This window comes from Muntiacus reevesi, chromosome 11, assembly GCF_963930625.1.
Source record: "Muntiacus reevesi chromosome 11, mMunRee1.1, whole genome shotgun sequence".
Taxonomy (NCBI): domain Eukaryota; kingdom Metazoa; phylum Chordata; class Mammalia; order Artiodactyla; family Cervidae; genus Muntiacus; species Muntiacus reevesi.
Window position 1 is genome coordinate 78,768,828 of NC_089259.1, and position 27,976 is coordinate 78,796,803.

The 27,976-nt window shown below is 41.7% G+C and overlaps 1 protein-coding gene across 3 annotated transcripts; it reads right to left on the reverse strand.

Annotated features, from left to right (window-relative positions):
- ARGLU1 (arginine and glutamate rich 1) lies at positions 1 to 27,976 on the reverse strand. Of its 3 annotated transcripts, none has more exons than XM_065902433.1 (4): positions 27,400 to 27,970; positions 17,140 to 17,365; positions 14,776 to 14,859; positions 1 to 846 (listed from the first exon to the last, which is right to left on the reverse strand). In XM_065902433.1, the coding sequence occupies exons 1-4, from the start codon at positions 27,744 to 27,746 to the stop codon at positions 682 to 684; spliced, it is 822 nt and encodes a 273-aa protein (XP_065758505.1). In that variant the 5' UTR covers positions 27,747 to 27,970; the 3' UTR covers positions 1 to 681. The 3 variants fall into 3 exon arrangements, 1 of the variants encoding a protein (XP_065758505.1); XR_010658563.1 differs by having other exon boundaries at positions 782 to 846; positions 14,776 to 15,337; positions 27,400 to 27,976; XR_010658562.1 differs by lacking the exon at positions 1 to 846 and having other exon boundaries at positions 15,280 to 17,365; positions 27,400 to 27,973.

The window sequence follows — 27,976 nt, forward strand, 5'->3', positions numbered from 1 at the left end:
TGAATTTAAGACTTTTACTTTATTCAGCAAAATCATTTATTTACACAGTGGGGAATGCTGGTTTGATTCTGTCAATGAAATAAAAACAAGGTGAACAGAGACAATACTGAATTGTATATGTATTTTGTACCAGAGCTGACCAACTGTTTCCTTACCTGTGTCAGGAACACCAAGAGCAACGGTATCACGAGACACTGGTTAACAATACACCACAAAGGTCCAGTGACACCCTGGGGCTTCCAATGCAATCACCAACTTTTTCTTTTTTTATAAATATATAAAAAAACAAAAAGTCAGCAAAACCAGCATTATGATGTAGTAAACAGAGTATAACTCTAAAGTCAGTGGGTCAGTAAAAACCTTATCAGACCATCCATAGTTTACCAGTGATCTGTTCTTCCTCAGACCACTAACACAACAGTCCAACAGGTGAAAAATAGATCGCTTTTTAGAAGGTACCAATGATCTGATAAGGATCTGACTTAATGGGCATTAACGGGGGTTGGGGGGGGTGGGCGGGGGAAAAAAGGAACTGTAGAGCATAGCCCCTATTAAAACAAGCTAACTTTCCAGATTTTCCAAATTAAAAAAACAAAAACAAAACAAAAAAAACCACTTCAACATGAAGCTACCATACAAAGTTTTTCCATATTTCTTTGTAAAAAGTTCAGAGTTTGCAGTCTAATCCTGGGTTTTTAACGAGAAGGACAGTTTCGGCCTGGACTTCCCCTTGCCCAGGATAATTTTTTGTTCTTCTTTTTGTTGACGCTGTCGCTCTTGTTCTAGTTTCATCCTTTCCTCATGAATCTTTCTTTGTTCTTCAACAATTCTCAACTGTTCTTCAGCCTGTAAGTTCAAAGTAAAAAATTAGAATCTTATCTTTTATTTGTAATATTCTGACAAGTTAATCAAAAGGGGTATACAAAAGTATATGTTTAAAAAAATCTTGCCTAAGATGACATAGAAGGTATCAGGGAAAAATACTGACAAAGTAGAAAAGAACTCCTTATAAATTATTCCAACATTTTCCAATATTGTTTTTTATGAAAAATACATGAACAAATCATTAGGAAAGCACGTGAACATTTTGAAGATGAAAAGAAGTTTCTATACTCATGCCTTGAGCTCAGTATACATTTTGTCCTATTACCTATTTTTATTTACCGTTTTAGTAACTGGACTAACAAACTGTCAATTACAAATCCAGGCATGAATTCTAAAGAGTATGCTATCTACCAATTTAATTAAATTTTTAATTAGAAAGGCATAAAAAGATCCTCAATGGTGCTACATTTTACTGTCATATTGACAACCAAAAAATAATAAACTTTTTTCTGGAGAGAAAAATAACAAAACCTTTCTGACTTGGCTGACTATAAAATGTAAATTTCAATCAGTTCAGTTCAGTTCAGTCGCTCAGCTGTGTCTGACTTTGCGACCCCATGGACTGCAGCATGCAAGGCTTCCCTGTCCTTCACCAACTCCTGGAACTTGCTCAAACTCATGTCCATCGAGTCAGTGATGCCGTCCAACCATCTCATCCTCTGTTGTCCCTTTCTCCTGCCTTCAATCTTTACCAGCATCAGGGTCTTTTTCAATGAGTCAGTTCTTTGAATCAGGTGGCCCAAGTATTAGGAGTTTCAGCTTCAGCATCAGTCCTTCCAATGAATATTCAGGACTGATTTCCTTTAGGAAGGACTGGTTTGATCTCCTTGCAGTCCAATTTCAAGAAAATTAACCAGAAGGTTTATCTTTAACCTGAAGGTATATCTCCTGGGTCGGGAAGATTCCCTAGAGAAGGGATAGGCTACCCACGCCAGTATTCTTGGGATTCCTTGGCTATTTTCAATAGACACCAATAAAATTAATTTCTGCAATGCCTTCAATGCCTTCAGTCTCAAGCAACCCACTTCCTGTGTTCTCTACAGATTTCCTCTCTGCACCAAGAAAATGCAGGCCATTCTCACCAGCTCCTTCCTCCTCAAGCCGCTCTTCTCTCCAGAGATATCACATCCACTTCCTTAAACTCTCAACTAGGTGCAATTCCACTCCACTCTCCCCCAGGGGACATCAGGTAGTGTGTGGTGGTGACTTGAGTCATCCCGACTGAGGGACTGCTGCTGGCATCTCGTGGGTAGGAAACAGACTGTCAAACAGCCTACAAGGCACGGGGCAGCCCCCACAACAAGCGTCTAACTTCTAAGCTTAAGAGCGCCAAAGTCTGGAAAACCTGCTCTAACCCTTGACTTCTGAATCTCAGTTATCACTGAGTCGTCCTTTTTTCCCTATCTGACCTTGATCGTAAAATATTCACTACGTTATCTGAATGCCTTTATATTTCCAAAGTCAAAACTTCATTGCTTTCATCTCCATTCTTCTCCTGAAACTGCTTTCTAGATGGCCAGGGCATGGCACATGCAGCTGAATCAAGGTGTAGCCAAGACTCGCAGGGTGCATGCCTGTGCTTCGGAAACTTTCACCAATACAAACATCCCTAAGGTTCTAACTCAGCCTCGAGGAAAGCATATTAGAAAGAACCCTGGGGATTGAAGGATTTTATATCACAACCTCAACAACCCACTTGAGAAATTTATGAAAAGCACTTTGACACTATCTACCCCAAACTACATTTTCACAGCACTTTTATATCCAGCAATTTCATTTTCTACTAGTTTTATTCTATAAATATACTTGCATACATGCAAAATTGAACAAATTTATTGCAACATGGTTTGTAAAAGACTGGAAAAACCCTATAAAAGAAAATACTGTGTAGCTGTTAAATTCAGAATCATGTGATATTACCTAATCAAAGAAATTAAACAAGATTTAAAAAGCAACTTCCTTCACAGACAGAAAAAAGTATTCCAACTATACTGAAATTAACTTCAGATTTGAGTGAAGAAAAAGAAAAGGTTCGTTTTCACTAAGTCTACAGATACGGGCGAGGGCAGAGTCGGTGCAGCAGGGAGCATGACCGAGCTGGGGCGGCGCTCGGCACTGAGGCTCGGCGCCCTCACCAGCACCAGACAGGGCACGCTTCTCTCAGCCGTGAAGCACATCTTTCCTGTCCTCATGCACACACACTCCTAGTTTGTCATTACGGCTTTAAACCAAGCATATTTTTTGGCAAAAAAAGAAAAAAGATAGAATTTTCAATAAACGTTATTATGGTAATCATTTCATAAGCCAAATGTTTAGGCTATACACTAACCTATACAGTGCTGTATGTCAATTATATGTCAACAGAACTGCAAGAAGAAAATAAAGAGTAACAAAACAGACATTTTCAAATAAAACGGTGCGGAAATAAGTGTCTTTGTGTAAAGAACACGTATCCCAAAATGTGGCCTGTTAAGGCTTTTGTAAAACACGGAAGAATTTGACATGCATAAAAGTTGGTTTTTAAGATTCAGTACTTCAATAATCTTGGGGAAATTTTAATTTTTTTTGGCCCTTATATATAAATAATGATTCCAATAGCAATGACAATAACAATGAAATGATCACAGAGTAATTATAGCATAGGGTAATTACAAGATGAAATAAGATAACTATGAGAGCACACTATAAAGTACAATACTTTATAAATACTAGAAATTATCCTCTAAGCCAAACAAAAAATATCTGAGGCCTAAGTACAGTGACCAAAGAAGAAAAACCATTATTTTAGCTCTAAAATAAGAAAATTATGTTGAACTGATAAAATTACAAAGTCCTTTTCAACTGCAAGTTAACAAGTATGTTGGTAAATTGATAAACCCTGACAACAGAGTACATTTCACATTTAAAAAGGCCAGCTGAGAAACACCAGTGTTCGCTCATGCTAACGCAGTGGCGGGCAGGAGATGAAGCCTGCCTGTCCTGTGGGTGGCGGGCTCCGCGGCCGCCTGGCCAGGGCTCCCTCGGAGCCGTGCAGCCCTCTCAGGTAGCTGGCCTGCTGCTCCGTCTCTCATGGCCCCGTCTGCAGCCAAGTGCACACGACTCCTCTCCCTCTTCATTTCCAACGTGCACAGAAGAAACCACTATTCCAGAGGAGGGGGAGGGCACGCACAGGCGTGTTCACACCGGGGGACAGCACCAAGTCCTCTCACACCACGGCGCCTGGAGAGAAGGGTCCACACCGACGATGCCAGTCGTCACAGCGGGGCCAGCCTTCCGGGCCACGGCACCCAGGGCCCCGCTTGGTCTCAGAAAGGTTTTCAACCCTCACCCCATTCAAAAGAATTGAGATGAAATACACAAAAGCAGAGTATACTGCCATAATAGAAGGGTCTACCTAGCCCCTCTCCCAGGATGTTTTGTCTCCCTGTCCCTCTTTAACGAGAGGTTCTATTACCTTTTTAAAAATTAACTCCTTTCTAAGCATTCTCCTTACACTGTCTACAATTTGGATCAAGGTTCTTAGTTACAATTTGTTTACCAAGTGTGATACTGAAAACCATCACGTATGAATTTTTATGAAATATGTATCAGGAGTGATAACAGGAATAATGGGAAAAAATTTTTAAAAATTACAATTAGGAATCATGCCCCTAACTTGGAAATGTGAATTTCTGCATTTTAACCTTCCAAAGCATATGTTTCACTCTGCCAATTTGCAATTTTAACACACCCTCCCCTGTATTAACAAGTATAACATAAGTTCCATTTTAGATTAAAAAATGAGTAAAAAATATTAAAAAGAAAATCTGAAGTAATTAGTTTTGACCCTTAGCAAACTATTTTATGTTATTCATGCACAAGGCCAAAAAAAAAAAAAAGGTAAAAGTAATACCCTTTTTCCCCCCAGGGGCCCATGTTAATTTAGTTATTCTGACAGACACCTTCTGAGGATATATACCATCACTGTATCATTAGCTACTCATCTAAAGAGAAATAGTAACCACCCTCCTCCTAGTCCCTTCTGCTCAGTTTAATTCCCCTTTGCTACCTTTGTAACAAACATACTTTCCAAACTTCAATGTTAGATAACATCTCCTCTCTCATTTTACCTAAAGTACAAACAATTGCTTCAAGAACTGCCTGGTAATTGAGCATGGTATGAAACACTGGGTACAGAAATCATTGCCTTCCAGATCTCTGGAGAGGCTGCTTGTCGTTACTGCCAAAAGAGATAGCTGACGCTTTCAGGATTCCACCATTCGTGTCTTAAAATTTCACAAAAAAGAAACTGTACTCTTCTAGATGCACTTCTTTTAATTTTGTGCCCTAAATTCTCTGTTATTTTACTCAGTTCTTTTGCTTGTCTTGTTCAATACCCATCCCTTTTGTGAAAATTTCCCTTCAATGCCTGGTGACCCCTGGTCCTTAGCATGATCACACCCGGCCTTCCAGGTTCCTACTGCAGACTTCCTTCTCTTCCTTTTTCCTCTTCTTCCTCTCTCTGCACACCCTCACCACTCACCAAGTTCAGCTATTCTCTTTACTATTTCTATTTCCACCTTATCAAGTGCCCACCTTTTCACTGACCTCAGTGGCTTTCTTGTTTCTATAGCCTCTGTCCTTCACACCACATCGCACAGTGTCAATAGATTTAATGTTCACAGTTTTTAAAAAAACTGTTGCCGAAAATACAACATATTAAATCAGTTTTCTACTTTATCATCTGGGGACAAGCCTCTCAATGCCTGAAAACCCTAACTTGCCCACCGTTCCATCTCAAATTAAGATATTTAAATTGACCTTTAAATGTGATGCCATATCATGTTTTCCCATCTCTTAAAATGTATAAACATGTCGTTACTAGTCAACTGACATACACTCAGCTCTATTACAAATGTTCCGTTCTCTTTACAACCGTTAGTTTCAGGCAGGCACTATAACATACTACCACAAACTGGACAGCTTAAAATGACAGAAGTGAATCCAGCAGGCAGTTATCACTGCAGCAGAATCAAGGTGCTGACATTCCGGGGCCACATTCCTTCCGCCAGGATCCTTCCATCTCTGTTCTGACTTCACACCACCTTTGCATCTGCTATGGAGTCTGAAAGTCTTTTGCCACGGTGTCTTCTCTATCAGTCCGTGTTGGCAGTGCTTCTGCTGATCTCCTAGGCACATCTGGCCATGAGCCAACAGGCTCTTCCACGGGTCCTTCTTGCATAATCTCACCTACTCCTGGCTTCTGCTAAAATGGCTGAGGTAGCCTGTGAGTTACATGTATAACCTTTACAGCATTAGGAAGATGTCCAGTCACACCCTTGGCCTTCTTTCTAGAACAAACATCAAGTTCTCATCTATTTTACTTCCTGGTTCTTTGCTCAATTTCTCTCTTCTTTTACATAAATTATGAGCAGAAACAAGACTGCACTTTACTTACAAGTATCTTCAGTCATACATGAAGATCATCATTACGTAAGTTCTGCCTCTCACACAACTGTAGGATACAATCCAGCTGGGTTTTCTCCCACTATATAATAAGGAATTCCTTGCCTCTAGTTTCCATCAACATGTTATTTATTTTCTTCCCACCCCTAACCAGAAGTGCCCAGAGGCACTTTATAAAGTCCATATTCCTACCTAGAGTCTCTCAAAAGCAGTCCAGGCATTTTCTATCATAGGCCTCAAAATTCTTCCAGCCTCTATCCACTGTCCAATTCCAAAAATAAGCCCACATTTTAAGGTAACAAGTTAGCACAAACTAGGTAGGCTGAAATAAAAACAACACAAAGTTCACCTGAGGGTTGGAAATAGAAAATCAGCATCGCTAGGCCACACCAAGGTGTTAGCAGCTGTGCTCCCTCACGAAGGTCTAGGGGAGTCCACTGCAAGCTTCTTCCTGCTCCTGGGGGCTGCGAGGAGGACTTCTTGCATTCTGACCACATCACTCTTTGTCTTCAAGGCTAGTATCTTTCCATCTCCTGTGTGTTCTGTGGTAAAACCTCTTCTAGCTCCCTCTTGAAAGGATACATGTGAAGGCATTCAGTTCAGCTCAGTCGCTCAGTTGTGTCTGACTCTGCGTCCCCATGGACTGCAGCATGCCAGGCCTCCCTGTCCATCACCAACTCCCAGAGTTTACTCAAACTCAAGTCCATGGAGTCAGTGATGAGTCGGTGAATGCCTGAAGGCATTCAGGGCACAGTAATAAACCAGGATAGACTTTCCACCTCAAGACCCTGAACTTATATCTGTAAAACTCTTCCTCTGTCACATAAGATAACATTCCCAAGTTTTGGGGATTAGAACATGGATATCTTTTTTTAGGGGGTTGGAGGTATTTTTCAGTCTACTATACAAACATTAAAAAGTGCTTTTGGTTCAAGATGGCAGAGTAAAAGGACGTGCACTCATCTGCGAGAGCAACAAAACTTTAACTAGCTGTACAACAACCATCAACAGGACACCGGAGCCCACCAAAAAAAGACGCCCACGTCCAAAGACAGAGACGCCGCAGTGAGAGGGTGGGAGGGGCGCAATCACCACAAGATCAAACCCCATCCTTGCCAGGTGGGTGATCCACAGACTGGAGGGCAATAATACCCAAGACGATCTCCCACTGTTGTGAAGGTTCTGAACCCCACGTCAGGGTTCCCAGTTGGGATCCAACAAAGGGACTGGGAATCCCCAGGGAATCTGGCCTTGAGCGTCAACAGGATTTGATCATAGGCCTCCCAGGAGACTGTGGGAAACAGAGACTCCAGTCTTGGAGAGCACAAACAAAACTTTGCACATACCAAGACCTAGAGAAGAGGAACAGTGACCCTACACGAGACGGAACCAAAGCTGCCTGCCCCTGTTGGAGGGCCTCCCGTGGAGGCGCAGGTCGCCAGGGGCTCACCACAGGGACAGGGGCACTGGAGGGTCCCCTGCAGTGTAAGCCCCCTGGGAGTCTGCCATTAACCCTACCACAGAGCCCTGGAGACCCTAGGGTTGGGTCAGCTCAGGCCAAACAACCACCAGGGACAGAGTGTGACACCCCACCACCCAGCAGCAGATAATCAGATTAAAGCTTTACTGAGCAAGGCCCTGCCCACCAGAGCAAGACCCAGTTTTTCCCACCACCCATTCCTCCCATCAGGAAGCTTACACAAGCCCCTGAGCTTCCTCCATCAGAAGGCAGACAGAAGCAGCAAGAAGCACAGCCTCACAGCGGCTAAAACAAAAACCATATTACAGAAAGTTAATCATGATGACAGAGCAGAAAGTTATGTCCCAGATGAAGGGAAAAGATAAAATCCCAGAAAAACAACTAATGAAGTGGAGATAGGCAACCTTCTAGAAAAAGAATTCAGAATGATGATACTGAAGATGATCCAGGATCTCAGAAAAAGAATGGAGGCAAAGACTGAGAAGATGCAAGAAACGTTTACCAAAGACCTACAAGAACTAAAGAACAAATAGAGATGAATAATACACTAGAAAGAATTAACAGCAGAATAACTGAGGCAGAACGGATAAATGGAGGACAGAATGGTGGAAATCACTGTTGCAGAACAGAATATAGAAAAAAGAATGAAAGAAATGAAGATGGCCTAAGAGACCTCTGGGACAACCTGAGGATAATTAAACGCACCGACATTTGCATTACAAGGGTTCCAAGAAGGAGATGGGAGAGAGAAAGGACTTAAGAAAATATTTGAAGAGATAATGGCTAAAAATTTCCTGAACATGGGAAAGGAAATTCAACCAAGTCCAAGAAGCACAGAGTCCCAGGAAAGATAAACTCAAGGAGGTGTCTCACACTGAGACACACAGTAATCAAACTGACAAAAATTAAAAGACAGAGATAAAATATTAAAAGCAACAAGGGAAAAATGAGAAATAACATACAAGGGAACTCCCATCAGGCTATCAGCTGATTTCTCAACAGAAACTCTATGAGACAGAAGGGATGGCATGATGTATTTAAAGTGATGAAAGGGAAAAACCTACAACCAAGAATACTCAACCCTGCATGACTCTTGTTCAGATTTGATGGAGAAATTGAAAGCTTTCCAGACAAGCAAAAGTTGAGAGAATTCAGCATCACCAAACCAGCTTTACAACGAATGCTAAAGGAACTTCTCGAGGAAGGAAACACAAAGGAAAAGACACAAAGAAAATAAACCCAAAACAATTAAGAAAATGGTAACAGGATCACAAATATCAATAACTATGTTAAATGTAAACATATTAAATGCACCAACCAAAAGACACTGACTGACTGAGGGGATGAAGACATGTGCATGCACGCACTTCCACTTACCACATCACTCTGCCTAACACCTCAAATTGTATGTGATTATATTATATTGTTAAGTTAAACATGTTCCTATTGTGGCTTGTAATTGTAATTATCCTTATTTTGGGGGGGGGGGTCTGGTACTGATTGTGAAAACTGATAAAACATTTTTACTATTGTGATTATGTAACTATTACTCAATACCACTGTATCATGATTGGTCAACAGAAAAGTAACAGAACTCTGTATCATCAAAACTAGAATCTAATAGAAAAACCTGTAAACATTTTTTAAAATCCACATATATATCAGAATTATCTTGAAATTTTTTAGAAAAATACAAATGCTCAGGAATTGCCTTTTCTCCAGAGCTCCAGATATGTTTCTAATGAGCAGTCACGTTTAAACAACTAGATTATATGATGACCTTTTACTTTTATCTAGTTTGCTTCTATTTTTCTATTTCATATTCAGCACTCCCATTTCATTTAGTTTGTTCTCCAATTTCTCCATATCTCTTTTTGGTGTTCTTTTTCAAGCCTTTATCAAGTATAGTTAAAAAGTTTTTGTATACATACATAGTACACATAATATATATTTTAGAAAACTTTTTGACTTTTTGCCTAAAAAATTATGACACTGTGATTCCACTTGTCTTAGTATGAATGGAATGCTAGATTTCTAATTAAAAAATAGATATGCAACAAGCAACACAGGTTTATTACTGTATAGCATAGAGAAAGATAGTCAATATCTTATAACAACCTGTGATGGAAATAATTTCAAAACTAATATATGTGTACAGGTGTACCTGAAGCACCCTGCTGGGCACCTGAAACAATGAGAGTAACTATATTCAATACATACACACACATACTTTAAAAAAGCGCTTTCCTGAACCTTTCTAAAAACTGTTTTAGAGCCTCTCCTAACTGCAAAGTAAGATCCGGTTTACTTTAAGAATATGGATACATTTCATATATAGTAAACTGTGGTACTATTTTTTAAATCTCTCAAACTGGTGAGATACCAACTGTCATGTAGCACAATGAACATGGGAAATCTCCCCTTCTGATAAGGGGAAAAGGAGAAAACTATTTCAAAATTAAAGAGAGGAAATATACGATAGATCTACAATTTTAGGGAACCGTCTGAGGGTCATTTTTCCTACTGACATAACCTCCTAAAACATTTTATTCCATGCCAACACCTATCACCTTCATTTAGTTTGTTTCCCTTTCTGAATAAGTAAGATTCATATACATTTCAGAATAGTATATGGGCTCTTCCCAGACACATCACTAAAACAGTGCAAAGAAGACGATGTTCACACAGTTTTTAAGTATTATTTTAACACTGAAGAAAATTAAAATTCTCCATCTCATAGTGCTAACAGCCTTGCAAATATTTGATGATGGTTGTGCACTGCCAATACTAACCCAAGAACTGAACCCAATCTGCCAAAAAGCCAAGCCAAGTCAATTCACATTCTGGTTAATTTTCATTTGATTTTATAAATCAAGTGTGTATGTTGGTTAATATTTTGTCTCCTTATGAACAGATAAAATAAAGTATCTTGATAATGTGGAATCGAAATAAGCAAAAATTACTCTTGGTCTAGACCACTTAACATGATTATCACATGTGAGAGCCCAGCACTTAGCTAATGTGTTCCTTATTACAGACATTACTGGGATCTATCTCTGTAGTTTTGTCACGAGGACCTACTAAAAAGTTAGTCTAAGTGTGGCTTAAGTTTACTTTCTTTACTAGTTACTCTTACATGACCACAATAGTGACATGTATTTCTTGGACAAAATGTAGACACTGGAGAAAAGTATAAAATCACTTACAAGCCTACCAATTAGATCTTTTCTCAGCACTTTGGCACATTTTTCTATTAAATGTGCCAATGTACATTTCAAATTAGGAAAATCAAAGTATGTATGTAAGTTTTGTATTTAGCTACTTTCCCTGTATTATATAGGTTTGACCCCTGGGTTGGCAAGATCCCTGGGGAAGGCAATGACAACCCGCTCCAGTCCTCTTGCCTGGAGAAGCCCAGGGACAGAGGCGCCCGGTGGGACACAGTCCGTGAGGCTGCAAGGCGTCGGAAAGGACTGAGCAACTGATCTGAACTGAACGTGGTCATGCCCATTTCCATTCCCAGGACAGCGCTCTGCACAAAGGGTCCCTGGGACCACATCCCTGCCAGCAGCACTGGGCACTGCGAGGAGGAAAGGCCTTCAAATGCGGCACGTCGTGTCAGAGCAAGAGCAGAGAGAGGGTCGTTTGTTTCCTACTAAGCAGGGGTTTTATGGAACCCATCACACCCACTCTCCCATCACTTATCACACAGCTGGCTACTCACAAAGTGCTTTTACTACCACAACTACTACTGCTCTTCCCATTATTCCAAGAGATCCCCCAAAGAGATTTCTCCAATTCTACTTCCCTACAGGCCTTTGCTCTACACTCTTTCCTCACACTCTTGTCCTCATTCTTAACTGTCCATCAGGGTCCAGATCCGGGGGTCTCTCTTCCAGGAAGGTTCTCAGGGCAATTATGTCAGTCGTCTCACATAATTCATACTCCTTACCAGGCAGTTCCATATTATTAGTTGACTTTTCTCGGAACTGTCCTTGTCTCCACAATTAATACAATAAAGTTTTTAAGAGACTTGACTCTTTTTTTATCTCCATATTGCTCTTTATATATTATATCTATCATTTTAACAAGATTTTCAATATATTCCATGTAGAATTCCCTAGCAATGCCTGACTCGTGACCCCATGGACTGTAGCCTGCCAGCCTCCTCTAGCCCTGGGATTTCCCAGGCAAGAATACTGAGTGGGTTCCCATTTCCTTCTCCAGGGGATCTTCCTGACCCAAGGACTGAACCTGTGTCTCCTGCGTTAGCAGGCAAGTTCCTTACAACTGAGCCACCAAGTAAGCCTATTTCTTAGTAAATATGTATGAAAATTAAAGAACTGTACTCAAAATTCAGAGGAAGAGGAGAGAAAATAAAAATTAAAGAAACTCAATGTTTTATATATACATTCTGTCTCTTCCTACACAAAGGATACTCTACTTTCCCTGCAAGGAAATGTTCACCAAGAGAATAAACAAAAATTAATCTTTTCCAACATGAACAGTAACTTATACTTGCAACTTTACTGAACCTAAGAAGCAAATGAACTGATTATGTTCAAATTCTTACCAACTTTCCTGAAATTCAAGCTTCTTTCCCTTTCGATACCTTTCTTTTCACCCAAGTTTCACTGGCAATATGCAGTTAACAGTAGTGTCACTGCACAGTCTATTAATGCTGCCCTGGAGCAGCACGGGTCTAAGTATGGTCCAGGGACCCAGGACCGCGCAAACTGTCACTGACCCACAAGAGAGAAGCCAGTAAGCATTTCAGCAACTTCTACAGCACTCTGACCTCATTTTTTTAATAATGCATCTTAACTGTTGTTTTGCAAAAGTAGGGGTCTGAGGCAAACCAGGATTAGAAGATAAAAATAAAATCTGGCCAGTTTTACTACCACTTAAGAAGCGGCTCCAGAGTATGGTATGTTTGCTCATCCTTTCCCAGTAATGACAAACAGAAGACTGAATTTATGGCTCATGTGGGTAAACACTCCTAGAGGAACACCGAACCCTGAGCTGTCCCTAGGCACCCACACAGCTCGGGTCAGGAGGGATCAGGACTTCAGCAGCATATACCTACTTCAAGAGTCACCATCCAGCGTTTCAGGCCATCCACAACCCAAACCCCTTTACTATCCACCCCTTTACTATCCAATCTCTTACACCATGTTCTAAAAGGAATGCCACCTCACCTGCTGGGTAATTTTGCTTCAGTGTTTCAACCTAAACTACACTGCTCCTGTCTTCTGCAAATATTCATGCCTTACAAACCAGACTGCATGTACCATTCAAAGCTCAACTTGCAAAACTAAATTTAAGAGGCACACTTCCAACTTACACTCTCTATTTGTACTGAGATTTCCTTATGTGGAATTATTTAAAAAAAAATTATCACATACTTGTTCATCAGCATACAGTGATACACCTTACTATAACTTCTCATCCACTTCACATTCATGGTGTCTTTTCTACCTAAGCAGATTTTAATGTCTTTTCTTTGGTAAAGCAGAAGTGAGTCTTCCCCTTTCCCTGTGGCTTTCACTTTAACCAGGACAGTGATATTAAGTAAGAGTCCTTATGTCAAGCTCAGTAAGTTGTTCAGAGTATTTCGAGTTTGGCTCTTACGTGGGGTACGTTATCTTGTAAAAGATCATGCTCTAGGACCAACTGCTGGTGGTTTCACTGTCACATTCTTATGCATTATAAACAAGTAGTTGCGGTCTTCCCTCACCCCCCACCTGGCCGTAAGGATCCACCTCTAAGTGCTTGTCCCACTCTTCGACCCCGTGAACTGCAGCATGCCAGGCTTCCTTGTCCTTCACTATCTCTCGGAGTTTGCCCAAACTCAAATTGCTTAGACACTCCCAGATCTTTTTCTGTGCCTTTATAAACACAGTCACAGAATTTGTTTTTTTCTAAACCACTTAAATGGAACCTACATCTTGCTTCCCCCCCCCAGTCTACAGCATAACTTAGTAGCAAATGTTTTCCTGTGGCTATATTATTCACAACCATTTCTAACTAGGCAAATCCTGTCTACAATCAAAAGTCCCTCTTGGGCCATGTTTTCATTCCTGGGCAGGAACCACCACTAATGCTCATTCATCGTTATGTTCATGTCCTTCCATCCTTGATTTATATTCTTACTTTGAAGTAGAGTTCCCATGTGCCATCTGTATAAGAAAGTTTTCCCTTATAGTGTCTGACTATCCTTTTTTGTTTATTTATATCTATATTCCTTTAATTCTAGCTTTCTTTTTCATCATACTGAGTATGCTTCAAAATATATTCACACTTTTAAATGGGAAAATCCTACTACAACAAAAACTTGATCTACTTTTAAATGCTAGTATATGCTACAAACACAAAAAACTGGAGTACTAAAACACAGAATGGGAAAGAAAAACAGAAGTGATGTGTATCAGCTTTTCTATTAAAAAATCTACTTTGGTATTCTTATGTTGACTTGAATGAAATGTAAAAATTGTATGTCCTTTCATATGCCTATTTCATAATGCAATTATTTAAGTCTCTATTCCTTGTTAGATTATAAACTTGAAAAACACAGAACAGTTACTAACCGGGTACACTTTATCAAATACTGTATACTTATTCTGTCTAGTAATTGATAACAGCAACTTATGCCAAGTGAAATATTGCATATTAGTGCGTGTAAATACCTTCAGACTTTTGCTTTTGTGTGGTAGGTAGAGAAGAAATGTGAATGAAGTTAGGATAGAAAAAAATTAGGGACAGTTCAATTTCCCCTAGAGAATCTGTTCTAAACCACTGTGAATTCTGGAATTTTCTGCAGATTAACCAGAATTTCTGGCTTGCCCCAAAGAGATTCCTCTAAAAACAGTAGCTAAAATCTAGTGAACTATTCCTACTCCTGCCTCAAATTCCTTAAAACAGTCCTGAGAACTCTGGACTATGTGTCATGTATGCTTTATACATACCAGTTTGGCTTGTGCTTCTGCAATTTTTCGGTTATTCTCTTCTAGTATTCGCTCTAGCTCTTCACGTTTTGCACGTTCTTCCTCCTAAAGGGGAGGACATGTTAAGATGTTAGAAAGATAAAATGTTTCTTTTTAATTGATAAAATACTTGCTAATCTTCCTCTGAACTTTTGATCTGACTTAACAGGGCAGCTGAGCCGCTACCTGCTGTCTGACAAAGGCACACTGCGCAGCGCTAACCCTGCCTCTAGCGCTAGTTCAATCACCCCCCCCATTCCAAACAGCAACCGCCTACACCCTCCCTAATGACAGGCTCCTGGCAGTTACGACTAATACTTTAACTTCACACAAATCAACAAGGACAACTACAAACTGGATAGCATTTACCAAATTAAAAAACAACATACAAAAGATAAATAAGTGAATATTTGTCTCACCAATTCTGTATACCTACGCATTCTTTACCTATACTCCTTTAATCAGCATTAAAAGGTGCATATTTACTGTCTTGTCCAGTCTCCTGCAGAGTGTGCTCCTCGGCTGCCATACGCGCCAGCTTCCTCTTTAAAATGATTTGTACTGTTAGCGTGGCAAAACCTGCATCCGCAGCTCAACCATTTATAAGGAAACAACATACAAGGAAGGCTGAGCTGGGGAGTGCAGATGTTTATGGTAAGAAGGAACAAAAAATGTAATTCATCATTCCTAAGGCAAACAATTAATAAGAAAAATACATTTACTGTTAGTGAAAAATACAAATGGTAATCCATACTTCATGGAACTAAGGGCTTCTTCCATGGGGAAAATGGACTTAACATTCAGAATTGTTGACACTTTCTAAAGGCAGCTTATCTTGTCATCTACAATCTGAACTGAAAATCAGGAATCCAGGGGGTGCATGGTCAGGAAATAAAATTCTGTAATTTATTTTTTCTTGGAGAATTTAATGAGATTTTATAATGCAAACTATATGAAGACTGCTTGATGGTTTGGGCAGTGTTGAGATCACAGCATACATATTCAAATGATTTTAATATTTGGGAAGACTGTCAAGAGGGTTGTGTCCGTGTTAAAAAAAAAAAAAAAAAGTTTGTTAATATGAAACAAAAAGCAAACGAAGAGAAAAAAATCTTCCTATGATTAATAACTCGCTACAAGACAGCACCATTACTCCAAAAGTATCTTCGTCATGAAAAACACTAATCAAAATTTCATATACTCAATTGCAGAGGCTGTGACATGCACTAAATATAGACATGTATATCTAGTTAAAGACAGCACGAGGGAAAATGCATTTGAAAAACGAAGCTTACTGGAAAACAGAGATTAATGTAAGGTCAACTTGTCCACAATAATGCCAAGATTAAAAATGACAATGAATCACATTATTTTGAGTGAAACATTGAAGTTCAACAAAATAGAACTACGGGTTCTATTTTCTATCATTGGAATTCAGTTATTATGCAACTATGTTAAGGGACACTCAGTGCTGTAAAGTAATTTGCCTCAAGTGTTTCAGTGACTTTTCAGCAAGTTTTAGGATCCTGGAGTAATCAGTGCAAACAAGCCATAAAGCTTCAGTAGCAAATTACTGTCTCACAGAAAGACATTTTCAACTTCTGCTCCAGCTGCTGATAAAACAAATCGTGTGTTTAGCTTGACTCCAGACAAGGACAACCTGTTCCTTCATAACTCTCTAGAGGAAAAAAGGAGTTGTTAGTAGATACTAAAAAAGTGGATGAATAATCTGGACATTTTTCCTAAAAAGATCCTGAAACACATTAGGAAAATGGAGGGCCTTATGATCAGAATGCTAGAATTAGTCCATTGTGTTGAAGCAGGATTTGGGGTAGGGGGCAAGGAATAAAAGGAGGAAAAAAAGAAGAGCAAGAAAACCTATTTATCAAAAGCAGGTGCTGTCACTCAATGTTAGGCCCTGCTCTTTTTAATCTGACTGAAGGCAAAAAGCCTCTCACAGTCTAGGCAGTAAGAGTGATGAACAGAAAAGAACACATAACCACAGGTGGATTATTAACCTTCTCCTTTACCACTCCCTGTCTCCCCCCACCCTCCCAAAGAAGAATGTAAGTCCTGCAGCCATGGCAAAAGTTTCAAACACTTCTCAAATATGTAAGCCAGTTCCATTCAATCAAAAAGTATCCTTGGATAGTTTTATGGAAATAACTTTTAAGTATCAGTCAGCACATCTGAATAGGCTAAAAAATTAACTTCACAGCAATGTTACGTTTAGACGAGAAAGGAATGAGTCTGTATTCCATCTCTTTCTGAACTGAGCAGGAGGCACACCCGACACTGAAAGTTTTGCCATGGACTGTCTCTACTTTCCAAACGACCGAGCGTTACCTCTCTGGCTTTTTGTGCTGCAAGCTCAGCTTGTCTCTGTCGCTCGAGTTCTTCGAGCAACTGCTTTTCCATGATGCGTTTGGCTTCCTCCACCCTTCGGAGAACTTCTCGCTCAATCTCATCCTTCCGTTTCTCCAATTCTTCCTCGACCCGTTTGGCCACCAGCTCTTCCACTCTTCGTGCTGTTTCTTCCTCGATGAGTTTTTCTTCTATTTCCTGCTGCCGACTAGCAAACAAAGTGGGAAAGGTGATTTTGATAATATAGTAAACCAAGAATTGAAAGAAAACTAGTTCTAAGTCTGTAAAACAGAGTCCAATTATATATATCTATGATTTCACAATTCATTCTCACATAACATACATGGAAAAGATAGATATCAAGAGGTTAAGTGATACCAAAATTCAAATAAATATAAGATCATGGTTTTTTCTTCTGTCACTCTCTAAAGTAAATACAAAAAGACTAGTATATACAAAGAGCTTAATGCCTTAGCTTTAGGAACCGCAGAGTAAATCTGAAACAGGGAATCTATTTTCATTATCAGCTTTATAATGAAAGGACAAACTATTAAATATATGATTTGCTCATCTGCCAATCCATTTAATCTAAGCGATGAGTTACAGAGAAGTTAGGAGAAACTTATGTAGCAAGCAATTCAGACCAGCTAAATTGATTCCTTCTCCCCCACTTACAAGCAAGGTCAGAATAAATACAGATTCAAAGAGATTCAGAGTGTGAAAGCAATAGTACTACAGCTTTTAGAGAAAACAGAGACTTATCTAGCTTCGCAACTTCTACCCTTTAATGAACCTGTTCTTTCTTTTATTAATTGACTGTCAATTCAAAGCTCTACCAAATATGGGGAGTGCTAGTCACTCAGTTGTGTCCTACTCTTTGCGACCCCATGGACTGTAGCCCACCAGGCTCCGCTGTCCATGGAATTCTCCAGGCAAGAACACTGGAATGGGTTGCCATTTCCTTCTCCAGATACGGGGAAGTGGATGAAATGCATTTTTATCATCACTTCTTCTAAAAAGAACAATGAAGCATGATATTGCTTAATTATTCTAATCCCATTTAGATATTATATATGAACTTAATTACTCAAGGTGAAATTCGGTGCTGAAGATACTGACATTTATCAAGGCACCATGGTGGAAACGTCGCACATTTTATACCAGTGATCTCCAATATGACAGCCAATAGTCACATGCATCCAATTTGAACTGAAGATTAGTAAAAAGAAAAAAATAAAGATACAGCATATATTAAAATTAATTTCACTGGTTTCTTTTTAATCTGGCTCACATTATATTTCTATTGAACAGCATTATTTGAGACAATCTGTGCTGAAATGAATGCAAAGAACTTTGAAAGTATACCTAAATCCTAAGAGGTCAATCCATTAATGCTTCAGTTTCTCACAACCACAAAATTAAACAAAATCTGTAACCTTTCTATCTTTTGATGACTCCTATGTATGTATGAAGTCATTCAATTTATCTGTTTAGTTAAGACTTCATAGTTTCTAAGTGACCTTTAAATATCCTAATCCACTACAGTCAACTATTTTGGGGGGTGATTCAACTCCCACTAAGGTGCATTCATTCTTAACTCCTGTTATTTATTCAGTGATACCATACTAACACCAGCATATCTAACATTCCGATTCATATATGTTTCTGCATTTATAATCTCTACGTATTTCTACCAGGGAGATAGTAGCTTCTTGAAAAAGCATAATTTCTATTAGGTTCCAGATATCTGCAATAACCATTCTGAAGATTCTGTTGCTTATTTCTTAACTATCTCTTCCCAATATTACATTATTGGTGATTATAATTGGGGGAAAAAACATGAAAGTCTAACATGTACTCTATGCTCCTTTTCCTTTTTTTAGTTTCAACAAAATATAGTATTAAGGCAGTTCCAATAAGCCTTCATCTACAACAGCTCAGTAAAAGAGAACAGACATCTACTCCAGCACTAAAAATGAGTGACCAGAATATCTAAAGGAAATCAGGCAGTGACTTCAATACAAATTAAAACTGTATTTCAAATATAAACATGCTCTTTCTCTACTTCATCCCAAGAGAAAGAAAATATGTAAGAAACAAGCAAGGCTAACAATTGCTGAACCTGTATGATGTATGAGGATTACAGTACTCCATTTTGGTAAACTGGAAAGCTTTCATAACACCAAGTTTAAAAGTATACACATACCCTGCACACCTTTTGTTAGCTGGTTCTTATAAAATTAATAAATGTGTAAGTCTAGAAGAAATTTCATTTTAAAATTTCAAAAATGGTACAACTCAACTCTTAAAAGAAGGACACTATAAACCAAGTTCCAATTAAAACTTTCCATACAAAGTAGTAAAGAGGGAAAAGAATGGGATAAGGTTTTGAGTTAGGTTATCAGTATAAAAGCTGACTAATTAACTAAGGAGTTTGGTAAAGGTGGAAGAGATTTGACATATATTTAGTGTTTCTGACAAGCAAACAGTCCCTAAATGACAGCAATACAGCACAATGGCTGATGGGGCCACATTTCCACAGATTTGGTCAGTAAGCAAAAAATGAGCCTAAATAAATTCAGTGTTATTACTTACAGCAAAAGCCACACCAGCATGGTATGAGCTCCCTGGGTCTCTGCTCCCACTGACGGACACCAAACCAGAGGGGCCAGGTGACAGGCCACACACTGTGACAAGCAGTGTAGGCAGAGATGGCTGCTGCTAAGGAGTCAGCTCTAACTACAGCTCAGCAGTTTCACAGCCTCGAGGGGCGGGCGAGCGGAAACTGCCAAGCTTAACTGGAACCAGGAGATGGGAAACGGCCCAGTGGACTTTCTCACAAGGCTGCTTATCTCTCTCTGCTCCTGGAGGAACAGGCGCCCCCACCCCAGACTGTAAACAGGCCTTGCTGCGTGCCCTGCCAGGAGACAGGCAGGGTCAGGGCACCAGGGCAAAGCTGCCCCCACAAGGGTTATCAGCAATATAACGGCCGCTATTCTTGGTAAGGCTAAAACGGCTACTTCAGCAGTCAGAAAGCGCTAATCAGTTTCTAGATCCAGCTCTGAAAAAGTTAAAGGCCCAATACTGTTTTAATCCCCTCCCTCCACACACGTGAATCCAGAACCCCAGTGACACAAGCACAGGGGAATCAAGCACCTGAGAGCCAGGACGGGCCCCTGGGGAACCACCCGCTGGGCAGCGGGTGCTGCGCTAGAAACCACAGCCTGGGCTCCTGACTGTGACTCTGCAGCCCTTTACTGCGCCCTTCTTCTGTCCGGATCCCTTTCTTTGTCTGTCTTCCCACAAAGGCAAAGATATATGGTATAAAATTGAATAAAAGCTAGTACAACATAGCTTTCCCGTACCACTCGGCTGAAGGAAGGTGGGATGGGTGGATAGCTCTTAAAAAAAAAAATTGAGTTCATTTTTACTGATGACAAACAAATTTATTATCGTAATCGCTGATAAGGCAGCTATTAGGCTGACTTTCCAAAGAAGCACTGAAACTTTCTCAAGAAAAGAAAAGGAAAAAAAACAACAACCCAACTTCATCATTAGTATCTTATGAGACCTATCACTACAATCATTGCATACCCCTTTGTTAAGCTTTGGTCATAGGAGTATCATCCTTGATTCTTTTCTCTAATTTTTTCCCTCAAAGTCCTTTGCTAAATTCATCCCCTTGTTAAGAACCTGTCACACATGAAAGGGGTGAATCAAAGCCAAGTTTTCTCCATTGTCTCAGGTCTTTTAAAAACACTGATCACAATCAACCTTAAAATGCCAACCACTAGAACAAAGGCCCAGCAACACAGCACCATTAATTCAAGTGGGACTTTGCACAGAGTATCAAGAAATATTATTTTTAAGTCTTTAAAATGTACAAACTTAGTGCTAGGAGCTTAACTCTAGGAACTGCTTCATAACATTAGCAAACAGTATTTACTCAGCACTGACTACTCTGCCCAAAGCTCTATACACCACAGCATCATGTACATCTCTGATGGCCTCTGAGGCAAAGCAGGTGACTGAGGAGTGACCCTCAACCTAGCTACTCCACAGGTAATGACCTACTTACTACTCTGCACTGTTTCTACACACAAATGTGGAAGGCACAGGTATGCACAAAAATTTAGCTACAAAATAATTACTTTAAAAATTGATACAATTCTTTTCAACATCAGCCTGACCTTTCTCCCTAAAGTTCATCTCAAAGCCCTACCCGCCCTGATATGCAGTTTCAACACACTGAATTTGCTCTCACAATAAGCTCCTAAGTATTCTCAGAATCACTAGACAGACCCCAGTTCACTTCAGATACTCTCATTTAGAAAGCGCTCAAGATGTCATGCAGTTGAACACTAAAGTTACTATGTCACTATTATCCTGATTTGTTGCAAGTCATTTTCAGTCACTCTTTCTCTTTCCCCAACAGATATTACATCAGGCATAAAGCATCTCAAAATAAAACATGAAAAATGGTAAGGGTGCAGAAGCAGAGAGCGAGCACAACACTGAATGACTGGGACATGAGGAGGAGGAGATCTTTCGAACTGAATTATCAATCTCATAATTTCAAGAATTTTTTAATTTTAAGGTCTGCCTTTTACTGTATTAAGATTATGACTTGTAAGATCACTTCTTAAATTCACCAGGTTCAATCTGGTTGCGCGTATGTAAGTTACAAACAACATTATTGAGTCTCACTGCATACATGACAAATATCACCTAGGTACCCCAAATGCACTATTTCTAACCTTCACAATAAACAAGATAGGTATCTCCATTTTTACAGATAAGAAATCAAGCTCAAAGGTAGGTAGTTTATTCAAGGTCTCAAGAGTGTAAATGGCAAAAAAGCCTAGTTTCCAATCTTACTGAGACTTTCTAATTGCTAAAGCCCAATCAATTTTAACTTTGCTGTCTCTCCACCTCACACTGGATCTCTCACAAGAAGGTACACTCGACAGTATGTCTTCTTCTGCTCCTTCTTCACTCACTGCCCAACCACACACTTTCCTTCTGTCCAATGGTAAACACACACATCCCTGTGACCCCCGCTCTTCCCCACACTCTCCCTGGGTCATTCTATCTACCCTCAAGGGTTCTCAGGTTTCAGGCCCCCACTATCAAGCTTGGATAAACTCACTATATCCAAAATCTAATGCCTACATTGGAAGTGCCAAGTGGAAACTCCCTTTAATTTTCCCCCTCCACCATCCACCAGGCTTCTGACATTTTATCTGAGTCTGACCCATAGTGTCATGACTTAAACATCTGGTAGCTGAGGTGCAACGGCCACAATATAAACTTAAGAGCCAAGAATAATGCTTTCTTCCCTTATGTTTCACATCGAATTTTATTTGCTCTAAATGTTTCCTAAATCTGCCCCTTTTGTCCATTTCAACAACTGCTCCTTCACTACTCCTTACGTGTATTTACTGCAATTTATCCTACACAGCAGTCGATCCGTTTAAAAACAAACAAACTAACAACCCCACACCATTTGTCCGCTTTAAACCCTTCTGGTTTCTATGATATCCAAGGTCCATAATTCAGCCTATAAGACCCTTCCCATGATTCCCAGCCTCTATCTACCTTTCCAGTACTCCATGACTTTAGTGCCTAAGGAATTTCATGTTTAAGTCCATATTCATCTCTTTACTCCACATTAAGATCATCTGCACCTCTCCCTTTATTCTGGCAGGGGTGGGGCACTTCCTCCCTGGGTCCGCATGTATCCTCCTATGGAGAGCCTGACAGTCTCCTATCTTTATCTGCCGCTCATTCGTCAAGAGAACTAAGGTGTTGAGCTGTCCAGGATGCGTCCTTTTCAGTCCCATCACTATCACGGAATTTGCCACACTGTAATACTATCTACCTACCCATCTACCCATCTTCAGGCCAGACTGAGACCCTGGAGGGTCAATCACCTCTCAAAGTAACAGCTCTTGGCATAGTGCTCGGCACTTCTCAAATGCTCCCTCAGCATTAGCTGAATGAGCTAACCAACACAATTTGTAGATAGACAACTACTTCTGCCCATTCCCACGGCTGTGAAACCTAGACCTTTCACTTGTCTCTTCTGCATGATTAGACCATATTAAGCAGTACCTACTGCAAGAGACACAGGTTCGATCCCTGGGTCAGGAAGATCCCCTGGAAAATGGAATGGCTACCCATCCAATGCAAAGAAATAGAGGAAAACAACAGAATGGGAAACACTGGAGATCTCTTCAAGAAAATTACAGATACCAAGGGAACATTTCAGGCAAAGACAGGTTCGATAAAGGACAGAAATGGTATGGACCTAACAAAAGCAGAAGATATTAAGAAGAGGTGGCAAGAATACACAGAAAAACTGTACCAAAAATATCTTCACGACCCAGATAATCACGATGGTGTGAATACTCACCTAGAGTCAGACATCCTGGAATGTGAAGTCAAGTGGGCCTTAGAAAGCCTCACTACTAACAAAGCTAGTGGAGGTGATGGAATTCCAGTTAAGCTATTTCAAATCCTCAAAGATGATGCTGTGAAAGTGCTGCACTCAATAGGCCAGCAAATTTAGAAAACTCAGCAGTGGCCACAGGACTGGAAAACGTCAGTTTTCATTCCAATGCCAAAGAATGCTCAAACTGCCGCACAATTGCGCTCACCTCACACACTAGTAAAGTATTGCTTAAAATTCTCCAAGCCAGGCTTCAGCAATACGTGAACCATGAACTTCCAGATGTTCAAGCAGGTTTTAGAAAAGGCCGAGGATCCAGAGATCAAATTGCCAACATCTGCTGGATCATCGAAAAAGCAAGAGAGTTATAGAAAAACATCTATTTCCGCTTTATTGACTATGCCAAAGCCTTGAACAGTGTGGATCACAATAAACTGTGGAAAATTCTGAAAGAGATAGGAATACCAAACCACCTGACTTGCCTCTTGAGAAACCTATATGCAGGTCAGGAAGCAACAGTTAAGAACTGGACATGGAACAGACTGGTTCCAAACAGGAAAAGGAGTACGTCAAGGCTGTATACTGTCACCCTGCTTATTTAACTTATATGCAGAGTATATCATGAGAAATGCTGGGCTGGAAGAAGCACAAGCTGGAATCAAGATTGCCAGGAGAAATATCAATAACGTCAGATGTGCAGATGACACCACCCTTATGGAAGAAAGTGAAGAGGAACTAAAAAGCCTGTTGATGAAAGTGAAAGAGGAGAGTGAAAAAGTTGGCTTAAAGCTCAACATTCAGAAAACTAAGATCATGGTATCCAGCACCATCACTTCATGGCAAATAGATGGGGAAACAGTGGCTGACTATTGTTTTGGGCTCCCAAATCACTGCAGATGGTGATTGCAGCCATGAAATTAAAAGACGCTTACTCCTTGGAAGGAAAGTTATGACCAACCAGATAGCATATTAAAAAGCAGAGACATTACTTTGCCAACAAAGGTCCATCTGGTCAAGGCTATGGTTTTTCCAGTGGTCATGTACGGATGTGAGAGTTGGACTGTGAAGAAAGCTGAGCACCAAAGAATTGATGCTTTTGAACTGTGGTGTTGGAGAAGGCTCTTGAGAGTCCCTTGGACTGCAAGGAGATCCAACCAGTCCATCCTAAAGGAGATCAGTCCTGGGTGTTCATTCGAAGGACTGATGCTGAAACTGAAACTCCAGTACTTTGGCCACCTCATGTGAAGAGTTGACTCATTGGAAAAGACCCTGATGCTGGGAAAGGTTGAAGGCAGGAGGAGAAGAAGGGGACAACAGAGGATGAGATGGTTGGATAAAACCACCAACTCAATGGACATGCGTTTGGGTAAACTGGGAGTTGGTGATGGACAGGGAGGCCTGGCATGCTGCGATTCATGGGGTTGCAAAGAGTCGGACAGGACTGAGCGACTGAACTGAACTGAAACCCATCTAGTATTATTGCCTGGAGAACTTCATGGACAAAGCAGCGGGTGAGCTACCGTCCATGGGGCCACAAAGAGTCGGAGATGACTGAGTGACTATCGGCAGGACACACAGGAATTCAGTGTAAGGTGGATGCTAGTTCTACCCCCTCCTCCCTTCATGCATGCTAATGGAAGTGTGCCTCCTCTATCAACTTGGAACTATATAACTGCTCTAAATTCTCATTTCATCTCTGGATTTCTTCTCTGCTATTCGTGTGAAGTTTGCTAAATCCTTCTAACTGTTTCTCCCATACATACTGTTCCTATAAGTCTTAAGCTTTCTAGTGAGTGGCCAACCATTACTCTTTGGAGGTATCCTTTGGTTTCTCATGTAAATATTATCTCAGAGATGTTTTAGTTTTTTTAAACGCTCTTTTGTTGATAGTTATTTGAGAACTAAATCTTTACAACTAAGGATCTTGTTCCAGACCAAAAAACTGGATTCTATGTAATTGAAATTTCCTCCAACACAATTATGTGTACTTGGTGTTCATACAATCACTGATACTGCAAAGGAAAAATCAAAGCATTGCGCATGTTTTAAAGGAATGCAGTGAAGGGACTCTTTGGGTAATGCTTCCACGGCAATATTAGTTTTCTATTCCCTGACCTCTTAATGATTTGCTTTTAGAAACAAGCCACACTGCAGAGAAAGTTAAAACCTCTGCACAATCAGTATACAAGATAAACTTGTCTTGGGAAAATTCAACATTCAGTAATTGTCCTGCCTCTTGGGCACTTTCAGAACATGCACTCAAGAGCCAAGGAAGACAGCTGGTTAAACAGGTAGAGTCAGCAAGGCAACTCTGGATGAGAAAGAACACCCAGAGCATCAGAGTACCATAGTCTTGAACTGGAACAAAACCCTACACTTTAAAACCAAAATTTCATGATTAGACCATATTATCCCAAGCCATTTCATTGGCTTGGGACTAAGTGCGCCTAGTCTTAGATCAAAAGATAACTCGAGAGGTGTCTCTTCTACATTGGATCAATGTAAAAGTAAAAGCAATTACTGTCCTCTCAACAGCAAGTACACCACAAGGGGAAACAACAGACTTGCACCAAAGTGTGCTACACAACATTAGTACAGTTCCCTGGTGGCTCTGACAGTAGAGAATTAGCCTGCAATGTGGGAGACCTGGGTTCGATCCCTGGGTCGGGAAGATCCCCTGGAGGAGGGCATGAAAGTCCACTCCAGTATTCCTGCCTGGAGAATTCCCATGGACAGAGGAGCCAAGCGGGCTGCAGCCCACGGGGTCTCGGAGTCGGACACGACTGAGCGACTTGGCACAGCAAAAGGAAGGAGTCGGCTTTGCTCGGGATGGTGGTTACACGAGTGAACGCACGCTTCAAGACCCATCTTACTGTACACTTAAGCTACGTTCGTTTTGCTTTTTACACCTCAAAAAAAAAAAAAAAAAAAAGAGGCTCAAGAAGGGAAAAGCGACCACGACATCACTCAACAGGAGGAACACACGGAAGTTCAGCGCCTAGTTTTTGAGTGTGTTTTTTTATCCCCGAGAATTCGGGTCCTACGTCTCCGACGCGACAGAGGTCCGCATCCCTCGTCAGCCTCGGGGGCCGACGCGGCTCCCCGCCCGCTCGGAACTGCACCCCCAACTTCCGGGACTCCCTGCCGCCGCCTCTCGCGCCAAAACGCGCTCTCCTCCAAGTCCTCCCAGGCCTGGTCCCCGCTGTCTTCCTTCCCAACCAACTAGCGGGTAGGTCCTGACCCCCCGCCTTTCCAGACGCCGAGGCTGCAGGCCCACAGGGCCCGGTTCCAGAGACCCTTCTAACCTCCTTCACCTCCCCCCACCCCGACCCAGCCGTCGCCCGTCTCCTCGCCGCCCCTCACTCTCGCGCCTCACCGGCACCCCCAGTGTCCCCGCCACCCGCCGCTATCTCTCACTGACCCCCCTTCACCCCCACTGACCCGGTCACCCCCTTCTTCCCCTGCCACCCCGACTCCCCCGTCAGCCCCTCTCCCCTCACCACCCCCCATTGACCCCGTCACCCTCTCCCTCACCACCCCCACTCCCCTCACCACTCCCCTCACCAATGCCCCCCCGTCACCGTCTCCCCCACCACCCCCTTCTCCCCTCACCACTCCTCCCGTCACCCCCACTCCCCTCACCAGCCCCCTCACCAATGCCCCCCCCGTCACCGACTCCCCTCATCACTCCCCCCGTCACCCCTCACCGCCCCCCTCACCAGTGCCCCCGTCACCATCTCCCCTCACCACTCCCCCGCCTCACTCCCACCCCTCCCCGCGCGGAAGCTCACATTTTCCGCTGCCGCTCGAACTCTGCCTTCTTCTCCTCCTCCTCTCGCTTCTGCTTCTCGTCCAGGCTGCTGCGCTTGCTCACCGTGCGCCCGAAGATGTCGATGCGGTCGGGCGGGGACGAGGCGCGCTCCCGGTCCCGCTCGCGCCGGGACACGGCCGTGTTGGTGGAGCGCGAGCGGGACCGCGACTCCCGCCGCCGGTTCCGTTTACTTTCCCGGGACTTGGAGCGCTTCCGCACGCGCTCCTTGTCCCGAGAGCGCGAGCGGGACCGGCTCCGCTTCTTGTTGTGCTTGCTGCTCTTGGTGTGCTTGGAGCGGGACGAGCTCCGGCTCCGAGACCGGCCCATCCTTCCGGGCGACGCTGTGACTAACCGCTGGCTTCGGGCCCTGCACGTGCCGGGCTACCCGCGCCTCCGCTTCCGGACGCGGGCCGGCAGGCCTGTCGAGGCCGAGGGAAGGAAAGCTGGTCAGCGAGCTGACTCTCTCGTCTCTCCGTGAGGTCGAGGGCCGCCGCGAAGGCCACCTCCAACAACAAGGCCGCAACGCCAGGACTTGCTAAGATGGCAGCCGTGGCCGC

Coding starts and splice junctions, on each gene's coding strand:
- ARGLU1 (XM_065902433.1), bottom strand. CDS start 27,746: ATGGGCCGGTCTCGGAGCCGGAGCTCGTCCCGCTCCAAGCACACCAAG. Junction 17,366..27,399: donor TTCGAGCGGCAGCGGAAAAT/GTGAGCTTCCGC, acceptor TTTGTTTGCTAG/TCGGCAGCAGGAAATAGAAG. Junction 14,860..17,139: donor CAGCACAAAAAGCCAGAGAG/GTAACGCTCGGT, acceptor CCTCCCCTTTAG/GAGGAAGAACGTGCAAAACG.